Here is a 21651-nt window from a genome sequence, read left to right as displayed (position 1 = left end):
ATTTTTGTGAAATAATATGAAAAAGGCACTGGCTCTAGAGACAACAAGCTGTATTCAAATTCTAGCTCCCCCAATATATAACTGGCTGGGACCAACCAGTCTTATAATCTCTCTGGGCCACAGTTTTCTCATCTGTAAAATGGGGATAAAAATACCTGCACTACCTTGCTCACATGATTGTGTGCGAGAGCGTTTTATGAAGTATGAAACAATATGTAAAGCCAAGAGGATATCCTCATTTTAAAGTTTGGGCCAGAGGTATGGGCTATTTTGGCAGGTGGAAGAAGCATGTTTCTATGCATCTGATCTTTACTAAAAAGCCTCACTTTTTCAGCATTCTGACTGCTTCATCACTCAGAGTGATTTAGAAAGTAATTTTTATGGTTAAAGGATAATTGCTTATAAAAGAATGAGGCTCTACATGTCTACAATGTGTAGATGGCACTTATAGAATGGAAAAAGGGAAAGATTTTAAATTGCTCTGTGCCACGGCCTTGCTCCTTTCCCTCATAATAGTGAGAAGGAGATGGATTATCACTAGTTTTCTCTCAAAGAATTAAAGAAAGAGAACCATGTTCTGATGTTCTGGCTACCAATAGAATGCGTGTGTGTGTGCACAATCCAAGGGAAATCTCCTGAGTCCAGAAATTGGCGTGGAGGTGGCTGTCATAAGGTTTCTCATGGATTTTTATCTAGTTAACCCAGGATATTTTAGTCTTTTAAAAATTGCTTCATTTTGGTATATTCTAGCACACTGGACAGAGATGAGAGGGGACAGCAGTGGTATAAGTAATTATAAGCAATTGGGTGGGGGTTGGGAGCTATTTACTAAAATCTCTAAGGCCATGTGTAGTTTAAAAAAAAAAATCCCTCCAGGTAACTCTGATAACCCTTCCCCCTGAGTATCACTGATCCAAACCACTAAAAACACAGGATTACTTGGTTCTGCCTGACTCAGTGGTTCTCAATCAAGGGTGACTTCCTTCCTTCCCTCTACTTCAGTGACATTTGGCAAAGTCTGGAGACAGTTTTGGCTGTCACAGCGTGGAAATGGGAGAAGTGCTTTGGGCATCTGTGGGCAGAGCAGAGATGCTACTAAACATCCCACAGTGCCCAGGAGAACAACCCGCACTAGGGAATCCTCCAACCCCAAATGTCAGTAGTGCCACAGTTAAGAAACCTTGAATTAAACCTTCCCCCCATCTCCATGCCTAGATTTTTATATGGCTTCTCTCTAGTGACTGAATTGACATTTAGATAACCCAGAATTGAAATGAAAAGTCTTAAAGATCTTTCGAAAACTTGTTGCTAATTTAATGGTGTGATTTTTTCCCCAAAAAAAAAAAAATTCACCTGGGGCAGTTTCCATTAATTTAGCATTACACTCTAATGCAATATGAGATTGTGCAGCATAGTCTGTAATTGTTTCACACAACCTTTGAAAATGAATATTCGCTTTACTTTAGCCCCATGGTCGGCAAACTGCGGTTCGCGAGCCACATGCGGCTCTTTGGCCCCTCGAGTGTGGCTCTTCTACAAAATACCACGGCCTGAGCGAGTATATTTTGAAGAAGTGGCTTTAGAAGAAGTTTAAGTTTAAAATATTTGGCTCTCAAAAGAAATTTCAATCGTTGTACTGTTGATATTTGGCTCTGTTGACTAATGAGTTTGCCGACCACTGCTTTAGCCTAATGAAATATATGGCATGAGGATTATGGTGCAAGCAAACCCCGGCTTTATCACTAGTTTTTTCTTTAGAATGTAGGAATCTGAAAAATTCCAGAGCACATCCAATTTGGACAAAACTTGAGCAATAAAAAATTATTTAATATTTAAAGAAAAGACCAGCTTTAAAACTTTAACTATTATTTTAATCGTTCAAAATTTGAACTAAAATAAGAATAAACTATATTATTTCTTAAAAGAGCTTCGTTTTAGGTAAAGTATAATTATCAGATTAATTATGATTTTTGGAATAAATTATATCAAGTTGATTCTAAAAAGTATTACATCAAGGAAACTGTTAGGTAAGAGTCTCTTAACCAGGCGTCCTCAAACTACGGCCCGCGGGCCACATGCGGATGTTTTTGCCGTTTTGTTTTTTTACTTCAAAATAAGATATGTGCAGTGTGCATAGGAATTTGTTCATAGTTTTTTTTTAAACTATAGTCCGGCCCTCCAACGGTCTGAGGGACAGTAAACTGGCTCCCTGTTTAAAAAGTTTGAGGACCCCTACACTATCTTCACATTTACTCTGTAATCAAAAAAACTTACAATTTTGCCATATTTCTTTTATAGTTATACATTCTCAGATATTTCCAAGCTAAATAGCACTTCCCCCCCTTTTTTTTTAATACTTTTTAGCTCCAGGCTTGAGACAGCCAAGCAATAAATTACCACAAAAACTCATTATGTGGAGAAAATTGGTATTGTCAGAAAATAAAATGTATGAAAATGGTTCTGAACCCAATGGTGTCAGTGTTAGATCATGTCTGTTTCTTACAACTTTGCTACTGTAAGTTCTTCCAGAATGGATAAGAAACAAAACTTCAGCTAAACACATAGACTATTGGCAATAGAAGATTAAATTTTTTTTTGACCTGAGTTATTACTTTTGAGTTACTCATTGTTACCTACAGCTTTTCATATATGCCTCACCCTTCAGGCTGTTACTAATTAAACTTAAAAGGAATTTGCAATTATTTTTAATGTTTCAGTAAAGATAGGTTTTTAATAATGCAGAATCAAAAAATATCTAATTAAAAGCAAAATTATAAAGTAGCTCAGAACTTTAAAGTGTTCCTAAATACAGTGTTTGTAAAAGTTTAGGTCATTTTAACAAGTGAGGGTTTCTTTAAATCAATGGACTTCGGGCCAGCTAAATACTTCTAATATTTTCTTAATCTCCTTTGTCTTGTTTTGAAATGTCAGAGATGGGAAAATCAACCCATGGGAAAAGTTTATTATTTATTTAAGTAAATCATAGTTAATATTATATTTTACTCAGAATTATTAACATTAGAAACAAACTATTTTAAACCATATTCTCTCTTTAAATCATAATAAAATGTATTTTTAACAACCAGTAACATTTTAAATGCCAGTTATGTTGTTTGATGAGACTTAACATGTTCCTAACATGCTGAAGACAAAATACAAAATAAATTTATCCAATTTGTTATTATTTTAGTGGTTTGGAGGATAATAATATCCTTTTTCATTCATTGCCTTAACAAATATCTAATTGATATTTCCCCACTGCGCTTAAGTATAGCATACCCTTCATTTTGTTCTTAATTTGATTAAGATAAACAGTTGTCAAGAGGAAATAAGAGAGAAAAAAAAGAGGAAATAAGAAGTAAAAAGGTGAAATTCGAATATTAGTTTTTTTTATTTTGGCCCATTGCCAAAGAAACCAGAAATAAATTTGCATAAAATTCTGTGTGATAATTTTTCTCTTCTTTAATGGTATACATTACATTTAAATACCTTTTAATATGTACCAATTCTATTTTCATTTTCATTAATGGGGCAAAGATACTGAGACCGAGGCCATGTGTGTATGCACCTAATCTGTGCACATGTGTGAAAACTCAGAGAGCATGTTTAGGTGAAAAATGCACAATTTGAATTTTCAAAAGCTTCTCTTTTCCAAGGACTTCAATTCAAGCAATTTTAGGACAAAATTAAAGTCATTATTGCTTTCCCTTTGGTTTCTATGAAATTAGAAAGAAACAACTCCACTTAACACCTTGAACTTCCTAAATTCTAGACCAAATAAAATGCCTAGGATTTCCTTTCCTGGTCTTAACCAAAGCTTGACATATAGGCGACAATAAGGAAACATGACATTCTGTTGTCTTCTTTTTAAAAAAGGTATTTTAAATTATAACTTAATTATACACATTAATCACATTTTTTCTAACCAATTAGAAAAGATTATCAAAATGCCATTTAGATCATTTACATTGCCATAATCCTACATCAGGTGAATCAGACAAATACATTTCTGGATTGAAATAAAGAGAGAATATGGCCAAAAGAAAACTGGGATTTAGTATCTTTCAATGAGTTTCTTTCTCCCTAATGCCCTGTCTCTCACTGAATGTTCTGATTCCCACATGGGTCACTAATATAGGGAGAAATGGTAAGACTGATGTCAAATTGCTTTTTCCTCATTTGCATGCTGTATGCCATGGGCAGTTTAACCCATGCAAATTAGAGCCGCCATGCTTTTGCAGAACTGCTTCCCTCTGCATTGCTCGGAAAGCATGTAAAATAAAAGGTGGTCAGATATTCAGCACACTGCCTGCAGTATGCCTGGTGATTAAATACCGCCTCATCACATCCATCAGGCTAGAGGTTTCATCATACTCATGGAAAACTGAAAAACGATCTCTTCCTTTTGGTGTTTGCACATTCATTTCCGTAGTCCTTGCCAGGGTTTCTGCCAGGTGACTGCAACTTAAACCAAAAGATAATTCTGGAAGAGAAATCCTCTTTTTGTGTGTCGTTCTTCTTGATTAATTCAGCTCCGTGGCTATAAATGTCAGTGGCACTGGGCTTTGGGTTGGTTGGGCCATTACTTGATGTGTGCCTCTGCTCTCCAGGGAATGATGACACACCAGATGAGTCATTGTTGTAGCTGGAATCTTGGGAATTGCTCTGTTCTGTGACTGATGCTAGATTTTGGTACCGTAGCAATCATAGGAGGGGGAAGGCCATGACCGTGGCTTGGGCAGGAGTCCCACCACACCGGGGAACAATTTCTAATCCCATGCATTTTCCCATTAACCTGAGGGTGACCAACGTCACCTTCCCAAAATAAAACGAGGGCCCAATGTTTGTATATATGTGTACACACACAATACATATACACATATATACACCATTGTATTCAGATTTGAAAAATCTCAGTCTAGCAATTGGTTTTGAACAAAGTTTAAATTAATTTCATCTTTTCTAGTTTCTACATGCTACAAACATCGTTTTCTTAGTTCCATGCAGTAACTATGTTTGTAACAATTCTATAGAGAGCTTTTAGAGAGCTTTTTTTCTTATGGCTTATGCTGGATCACTGACTTATTGAGAAATGTCACTTTGGTCGTATCTAAAATTCATATATGCTGAACAAACTTTTCTCTTGTAGGACCTGACGGCGTTAGCCAAAGAATTACGAGAACTCCGGATTGAAGAAACAAACCGCCCGCTGAAGAAAGTGACTGATTACTCCTCCTCCAGTGAGGAGTCGGAAAGTAGTGATGAAGAGGAGGAAGATGGAGAGAGCGAGACCCATGACGGGACGGTGGCTGTCAGCGACATACCCAGACTGATGTAAGAGGACACTTTTTTAAATGTGGACCAGGGAGGGCTAGGTCTCCAAAATGAAAGGATGAGAAATACGAATTAAATGTAAGATTGTTTATGAGTCTCTGGCAGGATCAATCGACTTTGGGGATTCGTCTTTTTATTACAGCGTAGATCTATGACTATCTCTCTTCATAGACACAGTCACTTACTAGTAGAATACATGGCGTTTCTGCGACAGCATGTTCTCTATCCAGGTACTGTTGCTGGGTTGTCTCTTTGGTGATGCTTTCTTGGTTCTTGTCATTTCCAGGGCAAATGATATTACCAGGCAGACTGTTGACACGTCCTTGTTCCCCTGGAACTGGAAGAGTGAAATTATGGGCAATGGCATTTCAGGGTTAAAATGAACAACCTGAGACATATTCCATCACCACTATATAAGGAGGAATGCATGTGGTAGTGTGGGGTAGCATCCCAAAAAAAGAATCGGGAATCAGATAATCCTGCAGGAAACTTCTGAGTGTCTGACTTAAATCTGTCCATCAAGCTTCTCTATTTCATCGTCTTCATTCTCTCATTTATGTGATCCTTTTTTCTGTGACCTGTGACTTCACCACATACGTTCTGACAGCCTCTTTGCAGTCTTCTTTTTGGATATTTGTATCTATATTTATACCTACCTATAATTCCCTTAGTATGTATACCCCCTTTACTCTTTTCTCTTTTTCAGTGAAGTGGAGGCTCACTTCTTTTTCTCTTGGGACTAGATATGATGAAAGAATCCCTCCTCCTCCCCATTTGCTTCCCCAATTCAAACAAACGCATTCGTACAGTCCCACTCACATGCACCTCTCATTTCCTCCCCCAAAGAAACAGGAGCTGTTGCTCTTGTTTGCTGTAACTTTGATAGAGTGGTGCTGACTTTCCAACTTGACTCCTCATTCACCTCCATTTCTTTGGCTCAGCTACTAGGATTAGTCATCACACCACACTCACTCCCTATAGAGAAGATACCATTTCAGGCTATAAATTACTGTCCTCTCCAGCAGGGATTGGAGACACAGGGCTGGCCAGTCCACAGGGAATGTCTTCCACTGATTAATGATCACCACATATAAGCAATTCTGAGAGGCAAATCCAATTACCATCACGGAAAAATCCATTCTTGTTATTTTACTGTTGATTACCCAGTTATTAACAACTATAAATATGCAAAAAAGATGACATTTTGAAACAAATTTCATTAAAGTGTTTTTTAACAGCAAATAAAATTGTTGTAAGAGGCAAAATCACTAATCCAGAACATTTCTGCAAAATATGCTGGTCTTCTCAGTTTTTGTCTCAACTCAGCATTGGTTAGTTCTTCTCACAGATGTTTCAAATTCCCTTTAAGCACTGAGTGTACAACTATCAGGATGAGGGCAGGTAAAGAATTTGAAAGGTTGGTAAAACTTTCGCTGTGTATTAGACACCATACTGAGGGCTTTGAGAGACATTCAAGAAGTGCATACCTGAATTCTGCCTTCCATACGTTTAGATTCTAGTTAGAAAGAGACGAAATTATACATGGAAAATTTCAGGGTAAAATCAATATTTGGTGGAATAACTAAAGGCAGCCTTGGAAGGGATGTTAAATTGCATTTGGTTTTTAAACCTCCTGTCCTATTTTGCAAGGCTATTAATCCACCTCTTCCCCTGCTACAGAAACACCCACCTTCCTAAAATTGCCCAAAGAGACCATGCTATACTTCCACTTTGCCGTCTAGCAATCTCCAGTCCTTTAGAAATCACCTACGCACAGCCCAGCCTACACTAGTGAAGCCTGCCCCCTCTGTGCTGCCACTGTCCCTCGAGTGTATTCCTGTAGTTTCATGTAGTGTTTCAAATTGGGATATTTAGTACATGCTGGGTCCCTGTGAGGTCCTGAGGATGAAAACTGTGCCTTATTCCTCTCTCTACTCTTAACACCTCGCATGGCATCTGGAATGAAGTTGGTCTTCAGTGACTTTGGTTTACATTTACTTTTGTTAAACTGAAATTGCAAGTCCAGGCTTCAAAGGGTTTACAGCCTAGTCCAGAGGAAAGACATGTACACATATCACTGTCATCGAGATAGAAAAGAACATGGGGTAATATTAGAATTGGGGAGGGACGGTTGAAGTAAAGGCTCAGAAGGTTGAGTTTACTAATGGGAATGTGGGGTGTGTGAGGAGGGAAGTCTGGACTGGTGAGACAAGAACAAGAATGTGCACTTGACCATGTAGCCATTGGGGAACCGTCAAAGGTGTCTTGAGCCGGGGAGTGACGTGATGGCTGCTATGTTTGAGAGAAATCGTTTCAGAAAGATGATTTGGAAAGGAAACAGACTCCAGTCTGCTAAAACAATCCAGAGGCTCTATTACTATAATCCTGAGAAATAATAAACAGACCATCCTTGAATGGTTAGAGTGGAGGCAAAACCTGCCATGGCTCTTGGAGAATTGGTAAATTTTAGACAGATTGAAATGATCACCCATTAAAGAATATTTAAAGTATTTCATTATAAACGAGTCGTGTTCAGAGAAAAAAGCAGGATACAAACATGTTGTATGTATTCCAATTTGGTAAGTATATGCAATTTTTGTGAGTATAAAATATATACAGTCTATTCTACTACAGCAGGATAGTTGCATGCCTTAAAAACTTCTCATATTAAAAAATCCATTATAAAACAATTGCTTCTTTAGGAAAATGGCATTTTAGAGTTCGAGTGCTTCTTATATATATTCTTATCACTTTCATTTTCTATTGTTAAGGTAAACCTTTACCTTTTGTGCTATATATTTTTAGAGCAGAAATAAAAATATATTGCAACATAGGTCACTACCATGAAGTGGATAGCTTCTCAGAAATGTAGCCCAGCCATTGAGACAAGCAGCTGCAGATCCTGATGTGCAGAAGGCTTAAAAACCAAACACCTTTTTCTGTGTGCAGTGCTGGTTTCATATTTATAGCACAAAGTATAACCTATAAGAGTATACATAACTAAGACTATCTTCCCTAACTAACGGATTACACTATTTCCCAGTGACTCAAGCATAGAAAAATGAATGGAGGGAAATAGAGCAAAACTATGACAGTGATCACCTGTGGATTATACAACTCTAAGGGCTTTTTATTTTATGCACTAGAGGCCCAGTGCACGATATTCGTGCAGGAAAGGGGTGGTCCCCTCAGCCCAGCCTGCACCCTCCCCAACCCGAGACCCCTCAGGGGATGTCCAACTGCCAGTTTAGGCCCAATCCTGCAGTTGGACATCACTCTCACAATCCGGTTCCACTGGCTCCTAACTGCTCACCTGCCTGCCTGCCTGCCTGGTCACCCCTAACTGCCCTCCCTGCCAGCCTGATCACCCCTAATCGCCTCTGAACTGCCCCCCCCCCTGCCGATATGGTTGCCCCCAACTACCCCACTCTGCCAGCCTAGTCACCCCTAACTGCCCTCCCTGCCGGCCTGGATGCCCTTTGCTACCCCCTCCCCCCGCCGACCTGGTCACCCCTTACTGCCCCCCCTGCCAGCCTGGTTGCCCCAAACTGCCCCCCCTCCCAGCCTGGTCGCCCCCAATTGCCCCCTCCACTGGCCTGGTCACTCCCAACTGTCCCCCCACACCGGCCTGGTCACCCCAACTGCCCCCCCCTGGCCTGGTCACCCCACACAGCCTGCTGTTCAGTCGTTTGGTCGTCCCTCACTAACCCCCCCCCCCCCGCCAGCCTTATCGCCCCATGCAGCCTGCTGTTTGGTCATCCATCCAGTTGTTTCAGTCTTGACAGCCCCTGGCTTTTTATATATTATGATATCCCCAAATTTATGATGAGCATGTGCTATTCTTATTATCGAGAAACACTAAAAGCTTTATAGAATAGGAGGATGGAAGGAAAGGCCTGTAGGTTGGCTTGCATCATATCAAGCAAGTCAGAGAGACATCCTTCTGTATCAGAACAGTACATGTGAGGCAGGGGCTGGGTCAGTAGGGACATCTGCTGCTCCCATAGTCATTGAAGTTTGTACAGTGTCACAAAATGCATTCTGGACAATGAAAGTCACATACTTTTGTGCTCCCTCCTTTCTATTCTCACTAGAAAGCCATGGTCCTCACCCCATCGTCCACCTGGACCTGCAGTCCCCTCTGCCTTCCCATCCATTGTTCCAGCTCTGTCCTGTTAGTGTGTGGTAGCTGGGCTTCGGTCATGCTGTATCCCTACTGCCCTCAACCCTTTCAGTCCCTGGGGCCATGATTGCCCCAGCATATGCTCCAGCCAAACTAACCTCCTCGGTCCTTACAAATGCCTTGCATGCTCCCAGTGTTGTTTCTCTTCTCAAAATGACCTCTCTCTTTGATTTCATTCTCACACACATCCTGCCTTTTATTTGAATATTTGTGTTATGTGTTAAATCTCTTCTGGATGCTAACCTCTTTAGTTTCAGAAACCATGTTTTCTTCAGCTTTTATATTTACCAAGGGCTTTTCATATAGCAGGTGTTCAATAAATGTGTATTGAATTGAATTAAATCAATCCCTGCAGGAACACTTTGACAAATCCAATTAGAGGAAATTATTGTTCCAAACCTGTGGCCTCATTACAGTAAATTTCCTATAATTTTCTCCTAATCAGTGAGGTGTTTTGTTTTTTACAGTTTATAGGAATCTGGACAATTAGTTTTTCCTGCCCAGACTCTATATCAGAAAAATAATTTTTGCAACAAAGGATTATTTAATTATAAAATGTTATAGTTGTTTTAGCCTTAGTTTTTTAATCATTGCCTTTTAAAAATTCTTTTATTGTTAATAAGTTTTTTAAGTTTTAGATTTACAGAAAAATTGTGCAGATAATACAGAGAGTTCCCATGTTACTCCCCCCAACCCCTGCACAGTTTTCCCTATTATTATCATAAAACATTACTATGGAGCATATGTTACAATTAATGAGCCAATATTGATACAATAACTGGAGTCCATAGTTTATTCAGATTTTTTTACTTTTTACCAAATGACTCTTTTCTGCTCCAGAATTCCATCTAGGATACATTTCCCTTAGTTATTTAGTTGTCATGTCTCCTTCGACTGCTCTTGGCAGTGACAGTTTCTCAGACTTCCCTTGTTTGTGATGAACTTGGCAATTTTGAGGAGTACTAATTAGGTATATGATAGAATGCCCCTCTATTGGAATTAGTCAGATGTTGTTCTCATGATTCGACTAAGGCTGTGGTTTGGGGGAGGAAGATAGCAGAGGTAACGTGTCATTTTTATCACATCCCATTAAGGGTACATATTTCAACATGACTTGTGAACTTATATGTTGTTAGAGCTAGAAATGGAGGGCATGTTTTCGTGAAAAATTAAGGCTACAGTGGTAAGTGAGGAACAGGTCATGGAGAGCTTATAAGCCACCGGAAGAAATTTTAAGTTTATCCTGTAGTCGATGGGGAGCTGCTAAAGGTTGAAAGCAGAAGAATGACACGGTCAGATTTGTAGTTTAGAGAGCTCACTTTGGCAGCTGTGAGGAGTGGACATGAGGGGACAGGACTAGAGAGTGACCATCAAGAAGACTATTGTTCAGGTAAAGAGGAAGCAGACCTAAAAGGAACAGCGACAGAATGGATAGCGAATATTTGAGGCATGCTTAGGAGGTAGAATTGGCAGGTTCTAGATTGAAGGTGAGGGGTAGATGAGAGAAAGCATTCTAGTAGGACTGCGGAGTTTCCATGTCTATCTTGGATAACTAGATGGCTTGTGGTGCCACTAACTGAGGTGAGTTACCCAGGAGGAAGCACCAGTTTAGGAGGGAAGATGACAGTTTTAGTTTGGAGCATGTTGAGTTGGAGAAACCTGTGGACACCTAGGGGGAAATATCCAACAGGAAGTTGAAGAAATGAGTTTCTGAGTAACAAGATTGGATACATTAGTTTAGGATTATTCCACACACAGGTGATGGCTATAAGTGGTTGTGATGGGAGCACTCCCAAAGGTTATGTAGAGTGAAGCAGAATCCTGGGTACCAGCAGCATTTAAGAAGAGCACATGAAGGAAGCAGACAGGGAACAAAAAGCAAAAGGAAAACCAGGGAAAAGTTGCCTCCCGAGAGTTAGAGAGAGAAGGATGAAGTGGGGTGATTAGTAACCACTGGCAAGAGGCCAAACACCATAAGCATCAGTAGAGTTTTAAAATTGAGAGGATAAAAAGATTTGGGAGCCCTCAACAGATCAAAAATGTGTGGAGAAATCCTAGGTTTGAGAACTAGTCTGATTTACTACTGATCTAGCAATAAGTCAGGAATTCCCAAGGATATTTTTCCATTGATTTTTGTTTTTTAGGGAGAGTGGAAGAGAGAGGGAAAGACAGAGAAACAGGATGTGAGAGAAACACATTGATTGGTTGCCTCCTGCAAGAGCCCCAACCAGGGGCCCAGGCCAGGGAGGAGCCTACAGTCAAGGTAGGTGCCCTTCGGTCCATAGGCTGATGCTGTATCCACTGAGCCAAACCAGTTAGGGCAATTGCAGCAATTTCTTTTTCTATGTCTCTGTAATGCTATGAATAGCTCCTTGCTGGGGATGAAATATTAAAAATGCTTCTTTGGAATTTCTTCCCAAACTTGTCAGTTCTAGCCCATATTTAGATCATTTCATTCACTGCTCCAGTGTAGTCCTTTTGAAATAAGTGTCTTGCTATACATTGTTTTTGTTTGTTTTGTGTGTGTGTGTGTTGTGTTTTTTTTGGGGGGGGGGTCTGGACTTGTCTTTTCCCCTCTATTTTAGATGAAAATCCTTGACAGATGTCTCCTCTGTGCCAGGATGTCCTAAGTCTGTAGTGTTTCTTGCGTCTTGGATTGAATATTTCATCAAATGCTTGCACTGGACTTTGATAGGATCCAAGAAACCAGAGATGTTTTTAAAATTTTTAAGAAACAGTTGAAAGAACAAAATGGTAAAAGGTGTGGTTAATACACCTAATGAGAGAAACAAACGTTGATAATTTTCCTGTTTTTCAAAAACCCACTTTCAAAGAGAGGCAGCTGCTAGGATAGCAATCGATAGATACAGTGTTGAAAACAGAAGCCCCGCAGATGAGCCGCGCCCCTGCTGATGCTGCTTCCTTGTGCTGTTTCCTTGGTGCTGTGGTCTGCGCCGCAGAACACACAGAAAGCATCGGCCTCCGCTCTCAGGGCCAGCGTGAGGTCCTACTACCTTCTGCATTATATCTAAACTCTAGAGCAAGAAGCAAACTGGAAACAAATATGCCACAGCGTGGGGTGATTACACAGGTTTAAAAAAGTACTGACTACTGCCCAGCCGGTGTGCTCAGTGGTTGAGTCGACCCATGAACCAGGAGGTCCCTGGTTCAATTCCCAGTCAGGGCACATGCCCAGGTTGCGACCTCGATCCGCAGGACAGGGCATGCAGGAGGCAGCCAATCAATGATTCTCTCTCATCGTTGATGTTTCTATCTATCTCTCCCTCTCTCTTCCTCTCTCTGAAATCAATAAAAATATTTTTAATTAAAAAGTACTGAATACTGTTTGAGTTCAACAGCCTCGTTAACTGATGCCCTTAATTGAAATGTCTGCTTTATAACTAGTGTAAAACCCGTTTTTCAAACAATTGATTTTTGCACTTCCATTCTGTGCTAAACTCTGTGCTGGGTATACAATGATGAGCAAAGAGACAAAGATTCTGTCGTCATAAGCATATGTTCCAATGAGAGACAAGGAGAAAGTTAAAAGAGAGTCAAAAAGAAAGAATGACCAATTGGGGTAAGAATGGAGGGAAAAGGGTAAAGAGAAAGAAGAGGGTCTGGTTGGATAAGACAGGTAGGTGGTGAGAAAAGGTTTCTCAGCCAAAGTATCATTTAAGATGAAATCAGACCAATGAGAGGCAACCAGCCACGAGCCAGGGTGCGAGAAAGCTTTGCAGGCAGAGGGAACAGCCTGTGCAAACACGCAGGTCAGGGTGTCTGGTCCGTCCCTCTGGCTGCTGGGTGGAAATCAGGTCGAGGGGGGAAGCTGCTGAGTGGGACACCAGTCCAGACATCAGTGCAGCGTTAAAGATGAATATGGAATGTACCGAAGGCCAGTGGACCGGATACTTAAAAATGGTTAGAATGGTAAAGCTTAGGTTGTGTAAATCTTACCATAATTTTTAAAAAATGAACATGGAGGAAACAGGCATTCCTGAAGCATGCATCATCGTGAATAGTGTTCTTTTCCATCTCAGACCAACAGGAGCTCCCGGGGGCACGGAGCAGTACAATGTGGGAATGGTCGGCTCGCACGGGCTGGAGACCTCTCACGCGGACACTTTCAGCAGCAGTATTTCAAGAGAAGGAACCTTGATGATAAGAGAGGTAAGTTGGTATGAAACCTGTGCAGGGGAAGTGCATACCTTAAGTGGTGTTTATATTAGCACTTTCACAGAGAATGCTCACGGCATGTGTTTTAAGTATGGGGGGTGAAGGGGGGACGGGGGGGGGGAGCTTGTACTTCTAAATGGTTGGGTGATTTTAATTGTCCACCGCCTTCTTTTCTGTATCCTTCTAAGCTTTCGTAGTGTGACTTAATTACATGAGTCCAAATTATTTGGTAGGATGTATGAAAATTGGAATATCAAATTTAAGCCCGAGGATATAAAACTGGCAAACCTAGGTATTTCCTACCTCAGGAAAATAGGAAAGAATGGTCTCTCTGAATAGCATCCATGCCTGGTTTTGCCTCCTCCTCCCATGGTTTTATCCTTCTGGATTTTATGTAGAAAATGCTCAGTAGATCCAAGAAATGGTGATATTATCTTATCTGGTTAAATTAACATTAAAAAGACTATTAAGCTATATTGGTGAAAGAACAAAGAAATATGCAGTGTACCTTAAAAAATGCACCTTAGTGCCCTGGCCTGGTGGCTAAGTTGATTGGAGTATCATCCCAGACAACAAAAGATTGTGGGTTTGATTTCTGGTCAAGGCACATACCTAGGTTGCAGGTACGATCCCCAGTCAGGGCGCATACTGGATGCAATTGATCTATGTTTCTCTCTGCATCGATGTTTCTCTCTCCCTTCCCCTCTCTCTGAAAATCAATAAAAACCTATCCTCGGATAAGGATTTTTTTTTTCAATGCATCTTAGCACTTTGAGTGACTTTTTTTTTTAACTCTGGAAACATCATTTTGTTTGGCGGCGGGGGGGCAGGGGGGGCGGGGGTGAACCTGTTCCCTTTCACCTGTCCCTCCACCATGCAGAACCTCCCCACATCACCATGCAAGCTTGACAGCAGGTCTTTACTTGAAAGGGAAGTAATGGCTGATGACATTGGGCAAAAGCTACTTGACCTCTCCCCTGCATCTGTTTTATCATCTGTTAATTTTCATAAGTAATAGTCTATGACTCATAACATGATTGGGAGGATTAAACGAGTTAAGACATAATAAGCATTTATTACATATTAGCTATTTTATTTTATTTCATTCTCTCCATAGAGTTGAGCTTTCCTGTTATATGTTATTACTCCCAACTCCTTCCTCTGAAACATAAATATTCACCACCTGTCCTTGCTCAGCCAGAACAGATGGGGAAGCCCTCCCAGCAGGCGCTGCTCTCCAGAGGCAGGGGGGGTCTCACTTTTGTAAGAGAGAAAGGAACTCTAGTGTTGAGATGAACGAAGCCTTTGAAGGAATAATTGGCAGTAGGGCTAAAACTGGGAGAGTAGTGCACAATGCAGCTTGTTAGAATTTTATTTCCCGGCGTTGACAAATCTTTAAAGTAGGCTAAAGAGTTCCCTCCGGTCAGCCTGAAATGAAAAGTGAACGTGGCTGCGGAAGCTGACCTTGGACAGTGCTGGCGTATACCATAAACCTCCCAGGGTGGTGAACGGGTCATTTCCACAGGCGTGTGGAGGGGTTCTATCACGATGGCTTGTCACCTGGGAAAACGTGAGAAAAAATGTTCTGGAGTGAGTTACTCCCTGACTCCAAATAAAAGGAACCCGATTTCTAATGTGGTTTAAAATTTGCTTGAATCTTTACAACAGAGTCAGTACCTTGAAGCGGGTATCTGGAGCCGCATTTTCAGTTCAGCTGGCAGCCACATCCGAATGGCTGCATATTATTGAAGGCACTCCAATATGCTCTGGCCACAGTCAATCACTTTGAAAATAGCATTCACCAGTATCTTATAAGAATTTGATCTGTTGAGGGCTCCCAAATCTTTTTATCCTCTCAGTTTTTAAACTCTAGGGTTCCCAAATGTGGACTTTTAGAATAGCAAACCTTGAGTTGAAATCCATTAAAAAGTGCACATATTTTTTAAAAATAAATGTAAATTAAAGTGTGTTCTGACAATAAATAAGAAAAGGAAAGGAAAAAGGAAACAAGAACTTAGTTTATAGGGTGCTATTAGTTCAGTCCCTAAGATGAACATCAAGGAGGACTTGCTCAGTTCGTCATACTTATAGGAGTGGACCTTCTGGAACATGCTCTCTCTGCTACCCATGATCTTGTGATGCACAAATTTGCCTTGTAGTGCATGCCCCACCTCGGTGCTTCTACTTTCCCTACCCTCCGGCCCCACCAGACCTTTCTTTACTCTTGTCCTGGAACATACCACCCCAGCTGTCATCTGCCACTTTGTCTATGGGGTCCATCTGCTGGAAGAGCTGTTCTCCCTTCCCTACTGCCGCCCATTCTTCACCAGCAGCCCTGTGTGGGTCTGGCTCAACCTTCCCTTTCTCCTTGAAGCCTCTCCTGGGACTCCATGGGCCTCTGTTCATAGCACCTTCCTTCCTGACCAGCTGGTGTCTCTCCAGGGTCTGTCCACCGCACTGAACCAGAACACTAGCTTATCTTCATGAAGCCTCTGTTGGTTTCAAGTAATAGGAAAAAGAACCCACATAAAACAGCTTGAGAAAAAGCAGTGGGGTAGGTATCAGAGGTGAGGAATAAAGAGTCAGAGTATTTCATAGAAGGACACCAAAGGCAGAGAGTGAGTTGGGATCCTGTGCAGGGTTTTGCAGATGCTAAGACGTGATCAGGAGCTCGGGCACCTTCCCATGTACACATCTCTGGCTCTGTCACTGTTTCCGCCACATTTCTCCTTTGTTCTCCCTCTCTCTCTAGACCAGCTTTCTCCTCCTCCGCATGCACCTGTTCTCATCCCCCCACCATCCCCCACTGCAAGATATTCACCACATCCCAGTCCAGCTGGATCTCTCAGGCCCAGTGGTACATTCCAGTGGCAAGCTGCTTGGCTCAGGTGTACGATCCTGGTCCATTCAGCTATGGCTGAGAGCAGAGCCACCTAGTACAGCAGCCTCCCAGGGCACCTGGGCTCTGTCAACAGACAGGCTTGGCTCAAACTCTGATTTCACCACTTACAAACCTGTGTCACTTGGGGCAAATTAATTGAATTTTTTTACACTGAAGTTTTGCTCCTGTCAAATGGGAAGCTAATGCATGGTGTTCATGTGAGGATATAAACACTAAGTGTTTAGCATGATCCCAGGCTCATGTTGGAACCTCATAGTGTCCACCCATGGGAATGGTGAGGTCATGAAGATTATAGAGATTGGGGGGGGGGTCTGTTAATAACATCCTAGAGGGCAAGGATGTTGTTTACTTATTTTTGTGTTCCCAGCAGAATGCCTGGCACACAGAAGGTATTTCATTCTAAGAAGGTGCTGGTTGAATGAACAAAAGTGGAGAGAGATTCGTGGGTCATTGCTGGATTCTTTCAACTTTTCACTGTCTGGGCCATTTCCCCTCATGAACCTTTCAGGTCTTTGAGAACCAGTTTGTCTGCACATGTTTTTGGCTTGAGGTAGAATGCTGCTGAGAGAAGAGACTACAAAACTCTAAAGAGATCACGTGTGATTTATGCTACTGGAAAGTTGGGGAAAATGTTAAAAAGCTTTTCAGTATTTGAACAGAAATTAGGAAAATGGAAAAGCTGCCCAGTACACATAAGAGAGACGACAATAAGAGAAATTAGTACGAAATCCCCAAAATGTCGTTTAGAAGATGAAATGTGCAGATTAGCTCTGTGGCAAAATGAATCCAGAAAATGCCTCTCTCTGGGACACTTTACAGGTCAGGAGCATGTTGCCAAGAAACATAGAGGGCACTGAAGTTTTCAGTTACTTCTCAAGCTTCCTGGTTACATGCACCCCTTCAGGAACTTGGGAGTATGTTTTATCTTGCAAAAAAAAAATGCCTCCTTTCCCTTCCAGCCAGAGGCAGGTGCAGAGCTATAATTGCAAAAACAGGACAGGGGCTGGCTGGCATGGCTCAGTGGTTGAGCTTCAATCTATGAGCCAGAAGGTCATGGTTCAATTCTCGGTCAGGGCACATGCCCAAGTTGTGGGCTCGATCCCCAATGTGGGGCATGCAGGAGGCAGCCGATTCTCTGATCATCATTGATGTTTCTATCTCTCTCCCCTTCTCCTTCCCTGTCTGAAATCAATAAATATATTTTTACAAAACAACAACAAAAAGAAAAAAACAACAGGACATGTTCTGGAAAGAAGAAACCTGGCTGGTGAGGTGGTCAAAGAAACAGCATGAACCCTTGTCCATGGCAGCCAGCCCAAACAGGGCAGGGAAGGCATCGGCCTAGCTCCTGACTGATTCCTGCATGTTCAGCAAAATGCCTCACATTTAGTAGGCACTCAGAAATGTTGGGTAAATGAATGAAAGAAAGAAAAAACAAGGAAGGGAATCGTAACTTAATCAGATCTGCTTTAAGAGCCCTCGATGAGTTAGTTGCATAATGTTAAATTAAATAGCGCAGTACTAGTGAGGCCTACAATGGGGTGGGCACTGGCTTTTAGGGAGCAGAGCTGTCTTTCAATTCTGTATTTTGTCCCTGAGATTTTGGGGAGGAGACTTTGCTTTCCTGGGCAGTGATTTACAATTTGTTAGGTCAAGCAACTCTCGGTAAAAATTTTAGAGCACACCACAGAATACAGTGTATTTATTTACAGATTATACATCTGTCTTACTGTACTATATACACTCTAAAATACCTTTAAAGGGCATTAATAAGGGGTACCATAAACGGTATTTCAAATACTTTACTAGTCATGCTGGCTTTTTTTTTTTTTTACTGGATGCTATCACAGGGCACCATGGTTGCTCATTGAGAGATTCGACATTAGTGATAATGGATGTAAATCTGTATTTTCAAATAATCTTTGGATCATCACCATGGCTTCTTGTTATTTATTTATTTATTTATTTATTTACTTCCTCTCAGATCTGGTTAGTTAATCATTCGGGTGTATTTTTCTTTGTGGGTTTTTTTAAAATATATTTTTAATTGATTTTCAGAGAGAGGGAAAAGGAGATAGAGAAAGAGAAAAACATCCCTGTGCGAGTAAAACATTAATCAGCTGCCTCTTGCACAGCCCCCACCTGGGCTCAAGCCCACAACCTGGGCATGTGCCCTGACCAGGAATCGAACCTACAACCTTTCAGTGCTTTGATGACTCCCAACCAGCTGAGCCATACCAGCCAGGATTAATCATTCGTCGTCTTTGTGACTGACAAAGAACCCTGAGTTGAGTATCAGCTCTGCATTTTCTTGGAGTACACATGTACATGGATTATTAGTGTGATCTCATCCCGCTGGTTCTTTTCAGCGATATTTTAGGGCATGTTATCTGTTTTGTGGGTTTGTGTCGTTATAATCTAGTAATATGATCCACAGATTCAGTTACCTGATGTGTATGCACAAGAACACACCCAAATATTTTCAAGTGCAGGCCCCACTTAGCCCCTCTATCTGCAGCATTCCTGCCTTTCCACAGGGAACCCCTACATCCCATGTGACCCCTGACTGCCCCTCATGCAGCAGCATAAGGCCTCAGGGTCAAACTACACACTAAATATTAACAAAGCATAACCTCTTTCTTATTTCCTTAGGTATAATAGAAATTTGAGTGGTATCTTCCACACGCCAGTGGGTCAATTTGGAGACCACTACACCTGTGCTATGTGAGGGGTGATGTCACTCAGTGACCTTTGCCTCCCCCTCTAATTCCCACCCCCCATGTGTTGTGCCCCCTCAGACATCTGGAGAGAAGAAGCGATCTGGCCACAGTGACAGCAATGGCTTTGCCGGCCACATCAACCTCCCGGACCTGGTGCAGCAAAGTCATTCCCCGGCCGGAACCCCCACCGAGGGCCTGGGACGTGTCTCTACCCATTCCCAGGAAATGGACTCTGGGACTGAAGTAGGTGCTGGGCAACAGCCACAACAGCTCTGTTCTCCTTCAGGGGTTCTGAAACCCGTCTGTCTTTTAAGAATAGGTCTTTGACAGGCTCCCAGAAATGTGTTTGGTTGGTTCCTACTCTATAGCTACTTATACATATACTCAAATAGAGGAAATCATAGAAGCAGAGCAGTGAAAGTTCTCAGGAATCATCGGGACCAATACCTGATTTTACAGATGAGGCTCATAGAGGGGAAGATCCTTGCCCGAGGCCCATAACTGACTTGAGACAGCGCTGGGCCCAGTATCGGGACCTCCTATCTGCCAGGCCAGTGAGAGCAGCTTCAGCCGATAGAGAATCCAAGGTCAATAGTTGAGGTTCATATTTACATTAATTTGGTCAAACTAAGTTTGACTTAAATGAGATGAGGTCGAAATGATTTTATTTATGAAACATAAAAATCAATAAATAGACAACATTCTCTATGTGTTCATCTTTCTAAACTCCAAATTGCATAAGAAAGGGAGGGATGGGATATTATCTTTCCCAGATGGAAAAAGTCCAGGAAAAAAGCCTCAATAAACACAGTGTTTTAGGGAGTACTCACAGATGTCATTGACCAAATTGACCAGTAGGATGAGTTCATAGTGCTTGGTCATATTTCATGAGTAATCCTGTTAGGCCCTTTCCTACTTGTGATTATCAAGCATGTGCACTGTTGGTTTTATGTCGTCCACACACTAATTGCTTATGATGCACCTTTTGGGTTCTAAAGTTATAGAGTAAATAGGCTTTGTTTGCCTTTAGGAAAAGAACTCAGAAGTATACAGGAAAGTGCAGCAGCCTATTATAGCATGCAGTGTGGGCAGATTTTTTTCTGCCAGAACACCTCTGTGGGTACCAAGGAAGACTCCATGGGGTTGGACCCTGGTTCAAATTCTGTCACCATTCTAGCTCTAAATGAGAATATTAGTACCTGCCCCCACCTCCTTCAAAGACTTCTTCTAAAGGCCAAAGGAGAGAATGTGTGTGAAAGTACTCTATTTGAGAGGGGGAGTCCAACCTTGTATAGGATGAAGTGATTTTGATTTTATAAAGTGGAGGGGAAATCTTGAATTATCATGAAGTCCCCAAATAAGATATATGACTATAATTACCCTTTTGAGGGAAAACTGTCATAGGAAGGAAAAATCTTCAATTCCTGGATGACATTGTCTCTGCATTAAAGATTTTAAGGCTTCTTGAGCCAACACCAATCCACCTGCATCAGGAGGCCAGTGCGGAAGGGCCCTAAGTCCCTAAGAGAGAGCCTTTGGGTAACTGTGCTGCTGTGGGAACATGCTTACCTAGTGTATTGCCAACTGTGTTAGCCTTTAAGAATAGTTGGTCAATATGAGATTGCTTTTACTTCAAGGGAGAGATAAGCTCTGGCACCAGTTATTTTACCAGATATTAAGGTGCCACATAGGGTCCAAAATGTAATTTGTTCACTGTAACTCTTGAAGTCTGATACTTAACAAAGGTACAATGGCTAGTGAGTAACCAATACCAGAAGAAGCTAGAGAGAGAGGCATACACTGTGACTAGGGGGTTAGAGTGTGAACAGCTGGATAGATAAGAATCTATAATTATTTTGAAGCCCAAGCAAAGTATTGTTAGCATTATTTGTTGCAGCAGTATTTATTTATCTGCTCTTTTTCATCTTCTTGCTTATTGTTTAGTATGGTATGGGGAGCAGCACTAAAGCATCCTTCACCCCCTTTGTGGACCCCCGAGTATATCAGACATCTCCCACCGATGAAGACGAAGAAGATGAAGAATCATCAGCCGCGGGTAAGCTAGAAAGCCCCGATGCTTTAGGCTTTCTGCTCTTGCCTGATTTAAAAAAAATAATAATAATCATTAGTTCAATAGTTAAGCCATGTATTCTTTAGGCCCTATCTTAAAGGGAAGACTTTTGTTTTAAGTCATTTTTTTTTAGGATTCCTAAAACAAATTTCGTTCTTTCTTTGCATTTGTCTTTGATTTCTTCTATGTCACTTCTGGTAGGAACCCAGAGGTATCCAGGGGCCCTAGGAAAAGCTGTTCCTCAGAGATCTCCAAACTTACCACA

The 21651-nt window shown here is 41.4% G+C and overlaps 1 protein-coding gene across 2 annotated transcripts in view; it reads left to right on the top strand.

The window, feature by feature from the left end:
* TNIK (TRAF2 and NCK interacting kinase) overlaps window positions 1-21651 on the top strand; it is a 344761-nt gene that overhangs the window by 303913 nt on the left and 19197 nt on the right. For both annotated transcript variants that reach the window (XM_079766830.1, XM_079766831.1), the window contains 4 exons: window positions 5150-5334; window positions 13558-13687; window positions 19394-19558; window positions 21260-21371. In XM_079766830.1, the coding sequence (XP_079622956.1) occupies window positions 5150-5334; window positions 13558-13687; window positions 19394-19558; window positions 21260-21371 (592 nt within the window). The remainder of the gene's footprint in view (window positions 1-5149; window positions 5335-13557; window positions 13688-19393; window positions 19559-21259; window positions 21372-21651) is intronic.

Source organism: Cnephaeus nilssonii, assembly GCF_951640355.1.
Source record: "Cnephaeus nilssonii genome assembly, chromosome: 3".
NCBI lineage: Eukaryota > Metazoa > Chordata > Mammalia > Chiroptera > Vespertilionidae > Cnephaeus > Cnephaeus nilssonii.
This window is presented reverse-complemented; position numbering and strand designations above follow the sequence as displayed.